This window comes from Centroberyx affinis, unplaced genomic scaffold (genome assembly GCF_046629955.1).
Source record: "Centroberyx affinis isolate AG114_WGS23_722 - 3 ecotype Tasmania unplaced genomic scaffold, CSIRO-AGI_Caff_v1 ptg002780l_1, whole genome shotgun sequence".
NCBI lineage: Eukaryota > Metazoa > Chordata > Actinopteri > Beryciformes > Berycidae > Centroberyx > Centroberyx affinis.
The window spans coordinates 147,501-155,376 of NW_027280935.1; the positions used below are offsets into that span (position 1 = coordinate 147,501).

The following is a 7,876-nucleotide window of genomic DNA, read 5'->3' on the forward strand; positions in this document are numbered from 1 at the left end:
AAGAGTGGAAAAAAACTGTCTCACCTAATCAAAGTTGTAAAAAAAAAAAAAAAGGCATTCCCGGACTGATTTAAATCTTCGGGTACATTAGCATTTATTCACTGTAATAACTGTTGGTTTGTCAGATGACATTTCACTGCAGAACCTGGAATATGGAGCAATGAAAGCACAAAATGATTCCATAAAAGTAAGACTCACTATGCAACATACAATAAGTCATACCTGTCCTCAGACCTGGGCTTACAAAAATAGTGACATTTCTGAGGATGCAATTACCAGCATTTCTCCAAGATTGAACAAGAACTATCAGGTAACAACTGTCATCTAAAATTTATATATATAACATTTTGGAATGTAGCCTTTCAGTTATTCCTCCTTTCACACCAGCAACGCAGAAATATTACAGTATGCTGATCTGGGTTGTTTTCATGTAGGAGGCAATTCACACTGAGCTTTGGGAATACCCTATGAGCTGTCATCTTATGATGTCATCAAAAGCAGACGTGTTTACACTCTGCGTTTAACATGGTGGATGATATGATGCTCCAGACACAGAGCAAAACAGGTTAAACACTGAACTTTCAAGCCCAGCAAAGTCTGACTCGGATCTTGATCAGGGTTGTTTTCGCAGGATCGACTTGGCCCGGATCGACCCTTCCACATTGACAGTCAACTTGTGTATTTCCTGGTCTGCTAGTTCGGTGTGAAAGGGCCTTGAGGAGAGGGGGGAACCACAGCAGAAAGAGGGTAACTAAGAGTGGAGAGAATAGAGGTTGAGGAGGTGGAGGAGTGTGAAGAGAGACATTTGGGGGGGCGGTGTGGTCGTTGCCCTACCCGTCCTTTGGTACGGTTCTTGCGCTTCGGGACGTCCTCCTCCATCTCCTCCACCTCCAGCTCATGAGGAAAGTCCCCGACCAGCAACTTCTATGGGTGAGAGATAGAGAGGGAGAGATAAACAGATAGACAGTCAGACAAAAAGAAATCTGACGATGCCCGTTCTGCACCAATCGCAGTCCAACGTTGAAGCTCACTCACTCATTTTGTTGTATGCTGAAGCTGCTGCCTTTAGTTTCGTTGGCTTTCCTTTCCTTTCCTTTCCTTTCCTTTCCTTTCCTTTCCTTTCCTTTCCTTTCCTTTCCTTTCCTTCACCTCGAACATCTCAGCCTCTACCTGCTTTAGCTCTGTTCTGTATGGACCCATGGGTGGTAATTGAATTCCGCTGCTCCCTGCTGATTTCGAGCGTGTTTGCTTAACCCAGTGCAGGGAGCACCCTAAAGAGCAGAGCCAATAACACCAAATATAACCAAACATATCACCATTTTATTGCGATAAACGGTTTGATTTATGACAAGTGTTTCCTCACTGAACTCAGCGGGACGACGGGCTCTTTTCTTATTATTTCACAGTTACTGTAGAGGAAGAGACCGGCTTTACGTTTGACGACGCGTAGGAAATCATCAACCTGCGCATTCTGTTGTTCCTCTCCACTAACACCAAAGGATAGGAAGGTAAAAGACAGTGATCAGATTGTGCATAATGCAAAAACTTTGATCTCTGATGTCGCAACGGAAGGATCAGAGAGAAGTAACGACAAGATACGAGTGTCAGCAGTAAAGGAAGAGTAAAGCGCCCATATGGAGCCGGAGCTGTGATGGGGAGGAGCCGCGGAGCGCTGCCTGTCTGGGTGAGCCTCCCGCTGGGCTGAAGGACTCAGGAAAAGCCCCGGATTAGAGCGCCTGGAGGGCCCGCTGTGAGGGCCATTCACTCAACTGCTGATTGCCTAATTGTTGACTTGCTTTGAAAGGGATGGAGGGAGGATGAGGAGGGGGGGAGGACAAAGAGAGGGAGGACAAAGAGGTGGAGGACGAAAGAAGGGGAGGATGAAGAGGGGGAGGACAAGGGAGGAAAACGTGCTCTTTGTAGAAGGAGAATCAACATTCCTCCACTGCCGTTGCAAAAGCACACTCACAAGGTTGGTCTGTAAAACACACAGCCTGGATCTCTGCAGAATGCTGAGACTGACTCTGGTGCAATCACGCACAATCGCAAACAGACACACACACACACAGACTCGCGGTGCCAGGAGGGAGTTGTCAGAGCCGCGGGAGGCTGTGTCACCGCCAAAACACACACTCCGAGAGAGACAAAGGCAGGGAAAGAGACAGAAACACAAACACAGAGAGGGAAATAGACAGATAAAAAGAGATAGACAGGCTGACATGCAAACAAACAAGGAGAACAAGGCAAGAGAGAACAACAAAGAAGTGAGGATATGGTGCACAAGGGGAGAGAATGAAAGGGAGAGAGGGAGGGAAGAGAGAGAGAGTCTCACCTGGCACTCGCTCATTGGCTCTTCCTCCTTGGTTTCCACCTTCTTGTCCAGGGTTTCCCCGGCGAGCAGCGACTCCAACACGGGGCCCTCTGGGATGCCGCCCTCCTTCTTCAGAGAGGCCTCGTAGTCTGGAGAGCAAGACGGTTGCAATCAGACAACGGCAGAAAGCATTCTGGCTGACAGTATACTTGCTGCGGAAACGATATTCGGCTGGTGCGTACGAACAAACGGAGACGTTCGCGGAGAGAGCGTAAGACTTGGGCCTTGTTGTTCGTCTGCAATTGGTCTAAAGTATCACATGGGGACGCGTCTTCGTTTCCTTGTCTGAGGTTTTATCTTCACGAGTCAGTAAATGAACAATGAAGCTGAAGCTGCAGCAGGTACACACACATTAGTATGCAGCGATGTAATCAACTGTGGTTCGACTTCAGGCAAGTTCGCCTTCGTTGTAAGTGCGCCTCCGCCCTCACACACTTTAACTTCACACCTAATTAAATTGACTGCATCCAGCGCGCCAACACTTCCTTGTTTATTCATGAACTCTTAACGTGAGCAGGAAATGACATTTGAAACTATGTGAAATATAGGGTATAGTTTCCTCTGATTAATAACTAGGACGATGTGTAGAATTTCCTATGGATCATGATACAAATTAGAGGCTCGGTGAAGACAAGGAGCCAAAAAGTGTGGAACACCTGCCTTTTCTTGCAAAGAAGTATCCCAAGATAGGGAACAGCAAGACTGGTGACACTTTAGTGCTTCCTGGAATTGGAAGGACAATAGAAGCTCAATGGAGGACATTGGCCCAGTGAACAAACATGTTGGCAGTACCCACCCATAGTGTGCGATGGACTCACACACAATGCTTTCAGTGGTAACAGGGCTTTAAAGGGTACATCCCACCCGTTTGAGGGTTTTCACATAGCTCCGATCCTTTCAGCGTGTCTTCCTGCTTCTTACCGATCTTGAACTCGATTGGTCCGAGCCGCGGGTCCTCCAGGATGTTTAGCCGTCTCTTCTTGCGCCAGCAGCGGGCGGGATATGTGTACAACTGACCTGGAGCATGGCCTGGGAAACAGTGGAACATACAGCTGGGTTACAATGGGTGCTACCATGAGTCATGAATTCAAATACATAGATGGGTGAGCAGGTGAATGGATAAATTGGCAATGGCTGATGTCTGTTTTACGTTATTGTAGATATTGGTGATTATGTCGTATTGGTTTTCATTGGTTTGTTGGTTTTGGAAAATGTTGTATTCTTCTTTGGAAATTTTGTTTCTAAAAAAATCACTTAATTGAATTAAATAGAAAAAAAATGGTTTAATTATATTATATTATGTTATATTATATTATATATATTATTCATTCATACACATTACATTAAGTGCAAATTAAGTTAACATTGAAAGTGAGTAGCAGACTAGAAGTGCTAGACACCAGACACACACACACACACACACACACACACATTCTCTCCGGAATAGATATGGTGCCAGCGGCGCATCATTGCCTACAGGGGTGTCTGATTCACTGCCAAAACACACTGATGTTACAGAGAGAGAGAGAGAGAGAGAGAGAGAGAGAGATGAGGAAACACCCTTTGGGAGAAGAAAAAGAAAGTTGAGGTGTGAAAGGGAGGCGTGGAAAAGAGAGGGGTGTGAGGGAATGAGGGAGAGGAAGAGAAATAAGGAGGAGGGAAAACAAGCAAAAACAAGCAGAGGAAAGAAAGCAGCTTGATAAAGTGGACAAATGACTGCAGACAGAGAGAGAGAGAGAGAAAGAAAGAGAGAGAGAGAAAGAAAGAGAGAGAGAGAGAGTAATTGGTTGACGACACGGGTTGGCAAACACACACACCAACACATTTGCCCAGAGCACTCCAGACAGGAGTTCCTTCACTCTCTCCAGCTAGCCATTTGCCATTACGTTGCTGGGGCACACACACACACACACACACACACACACACACACACACACACACACACACACGTTTGTTTCAGTGATAATGTTCTGATCTCATAAAATCAGCACAAAAAATTGTATTTGAGGAGAATGACAAAGCAAAAAAGAACTATTCTAAATTAAAACCCATGAATCAGGGATGCAGTGGAGCATAAACACACCTTCTGCATCCGATAGTGATACTAATAGTACTGATGTAAGTCAGGATAGGGTGTGTTAAAGGAAAAAAATAAAATATATATTATTACTATATATAATATACTACTATTACTACTACTATTATACTACTATACTACTACTATAATATACTATATACTACTACATACAACTATTACCACTATATTACTTTGATGTTATGATGATCACCGACTGGAAGTCATAGTTTACTCACCTTTTCATTTACCAATACAGAAAATACTATATGTCTTTCTAAGAATTTTGGGTTGAGGATCGAGTTGAGGGATTATAATGCTAAATTATGTTGAAAAGCAATGATACCACAACAACAAAAAAATACCAACGCATATATCAGATATTGCAAAATTTCATCCCAAATCATAGGTAGACCTGACAATCATGTATCACTCAAGCCCTAACACACACACACACATACACACACACACACACACACACCTGGTCCGCGGTGGTTCTTCTCCATCCAGATGTAACAGTTGCTCTGGGCCACGCCGGTCTGGGAGTCCAGGAAGGGGAGGCGCATGGAGCGCTCGGCACACAGACGGGCATTGTAGCTGCGACAGTGTTCAATGGCCTCCTTATAGAACTCCTCACCAAGGCTAGGAGGGAGGAGGGAGGAAGGAGGGGGGGGGGGGTGGAGGAGGGGATGAGGGAGGGAGAAAATGGGGGTCAAGGGTAAAGGACAAGGGGGGAACGCAGTGAGTCAACAAGAACATCAGCAGGAAACAGAGGATGGCAAAAGGACAGCATGCGTGTGTGTGTGCGTGTGTGTGTGTGTGCGTGTGTGTGTGTGTATGTGTGTGTGTGTGTGTGTGAGTCAAAAGAGGCCGCTAGTGGACCTTCATGAGCACCAACAGGCAGCTGCAGGGCAAGCGAAGTCAGTATGTGTGTGTGTGTGTGTGTGTGTGTGTGTGTGTGTGTGTCTGTGTGTGTGTGCGTGTGCATGTGCATGTGTCTGCAAGCGAGTGCCCGTGTGTGCACTCAAGGCTGCACACACGTGTCTGAGTGTATGTTCATGTTTGTGTGTATGTGTGTGTGTGTGTGTGTGTGTGTGTGTGTGTGTGTGTCTGCAAGTCAAAAGGGGAAGTGAATGGACAGTCATGGGCAGCAAAAGGGCAGCTGCAGGGCGAGAGAAGTCAGTGCATGTGTGTGTGTGTGTGTGTGTGTGTGTGTGCACGTGCAGTGTGGGCGGACGCGAGCCGTAGAGATACACAGTCCTATTAACCCGGGTCACGGCAGATGAGCTGGCAAATACACACCGTTGCACCGTAGACCCACACACACACACACACACACACACACACACACACACACTGTACAGTAATAGTGTCTGTAACCCATTTATGACTGAGAGGACAATGTATGCACTGTGTTTTCTCACCTGTACAAGTGCGAGTTTGATTAAAATTCAGTGTAATTTTCATTTCTTTGTTCCTCCCTCCCTCCATCATCCGTCCCTCCTCCCTCACTCCCTCCCTCCCTCCCTCCCCGTCCCTCATCCTCCCTCTTACCTGTTCTTGATGACTGCACCTCCAGATTGCCTGTAGGAGAAGAAGAAAAAAAAAGCGAATAGATGTGTGGTGAGTCACTCCTCCACCCCGCCCTGCCTCCTCTCTCCACTCCACCGTTCCTTTGGCTTTTCCCTCTTTTTCATCATCTCTCTCTCGCTCTCTCGCTCCCTTCACATCTCTCTTTAGTCTCTCTTTTCTCGTCTTTTGTTGCATGTTTTACTTTCACACTCTCTCCGTCACTCACTGCACTTCTCTTTTTTTTCATTTTGCCCCTCTCTCTCTCTCTCTCTCTCTCTCTCTCCTGTTAATCACTCCCTCTAGTGTCTTCCTGCTGGGTGCAGATATCAAGGTCACTCTGCTATACAGACAGTAGATACAGTACACACAAAACTACAGCACACACACACACACACAGCCACAGTATGGTAACAACTCAAAAAAAGGTGCAGCACAGTCACTGGCAAGGCTGCGTTTGTTCCATGCAGGTTCTAATAACTGACTTGACTGATTGATTGATTGATTGATTGACTGATTGAAAATAATATACCAGAGTTACATTATACCAGGGTTATATTATAAAGTTGGGGGGCAATGAGGCAATTAGACAAGAAGGCATTCAACACACAATACATACGTTTACAATATGATCATAACAAACATACAACGTCTCAATTTACCTCATCACAGAATTACTGGAACCTGCCACAACACACTACAATATAATACACTATTATGGTAAAAAAAAAAAGCATAATCATACAGTATGTATAATCACCTTTGAATGGAATGCATGATCAACTTTCAGCTGAATAAAAGCAAAGTTGGGCGGTTTGAAAAGATGTGACTTTTTGTACTGGAAGATTATGTGTAGTGTGACGTCCCGACTCAGAAGCAGGAGAGTCTGGATTAGAGTCAACTGTCCTGGTTTGGAAATAAGGACAAATTCCACTGTAGCATCAGACCAAGCAGATGCTGCGGAGGTCTGACAGCTTGTGTCCGGCCTCTTCAAAAAACTTCTAAACCGGCTCCGCAACCTCACGGGCCGGCGCCGGATGTGTGACATTTAAAAGGATGTGACCGGGGCATCGATATGTGGGGCGTGTTGTCCCGTAATGTGTTGTTGGGAACGTGTTGCGAGCCTCCTGCCGAACAGAACGTGTTGCTTTACGGGCCAGCGCCTGCAATTGGCTGTGCATATGATCATTACAGTATTTTACAGCCGCATTAGTCTCGCGTCGCCGGAACCTCTCCTCACTGTCTCTTCAGTATGCAATAAAAGAATGAAGAATGGAGCGAGAGAGCGGCCCGAGCCAAAAGGTCGCAGGTTAGATCCCCGCAACAGCCAGTGTGTGTGTGTGTGTGTCCCGCAAACAGTCACACCTCCTTCAGACGCTGAGGCCCCGTCCTGCTAAGTCGCTCTGCATAAGAGCGACAGCTATAAATGGCTGAATTTTAAATTGTAAGAAGTGAATGCCACCAGCAGCCTGGCCAAAATAGAAAGGCAACCATTCCCTCGGACACAAACTACCTGCTGTTCACATATAAATAGTCATGAGCAGGGAGGATAAACACACACACACACACAACACACACACACGCACACACTAAGCAGCGCTCAAACAACACACACATCCCAGAAAACACAGGTCCAGAAAGCCTTACACGCAGCTTTTTAAAATATTAAGTGGAACATGTTGGGGGAAAAAAAAGAGCTTGGGCTTCAAAGCTGCAAGCTAGGTGCACTAGTGACCAGAATGAAACCGGGAGGAGAGAGAGAGCGAGAGAGAGAGAGAGAGAGAGAGAGAGAGAGAGAGATTGAATGAGACTGAGAGGAATGAAGGGAGACGGAGTGGGAAAAAAAGGAAAACATTCAAAAT

General features: G+C 45.9%; 1 protein-coding gene across 1 annotated transcript in view; it reads right to left on the minus strand.

Annotated features, from left to right (window-relative positions):
* Nucleotides 1–6,029, minus strand: part of dpf1 (double PHD fingers 1) — a gene marked incomplete at its 5' end in the record, with an annotated part of 25,023 nt that extends 18,994 nt beyond the window's left edge. The window contains 5 exons of the mRNA XM_071535897.1: nucleotides 835–924; nucleotides 2,333–2,460; nucleotides 3,293–3,400; nucleotides 4,927–5,087; nucleotides 6,000–6,029. Of these exons, the coding sequence (XP_071391998.1) occupies nucleotides 835–924; nucleotides 2,333–2,460; nucleotides 3,293–3,400; nucleotides 4,927–5,087; nucleotides 6,000–6,029 (517 nt within the window). The remainder of the gene's footprint in view (nucleotides 1–834; nucleotides 925–2,332; nucleotides 2,461–3,292; nucleotides 3,401–4,926; nucleotides 5,088–5,999) is intronic.
* Nucleotides 6,030–7,876: the final 1,847 nt, after the last annotated feature.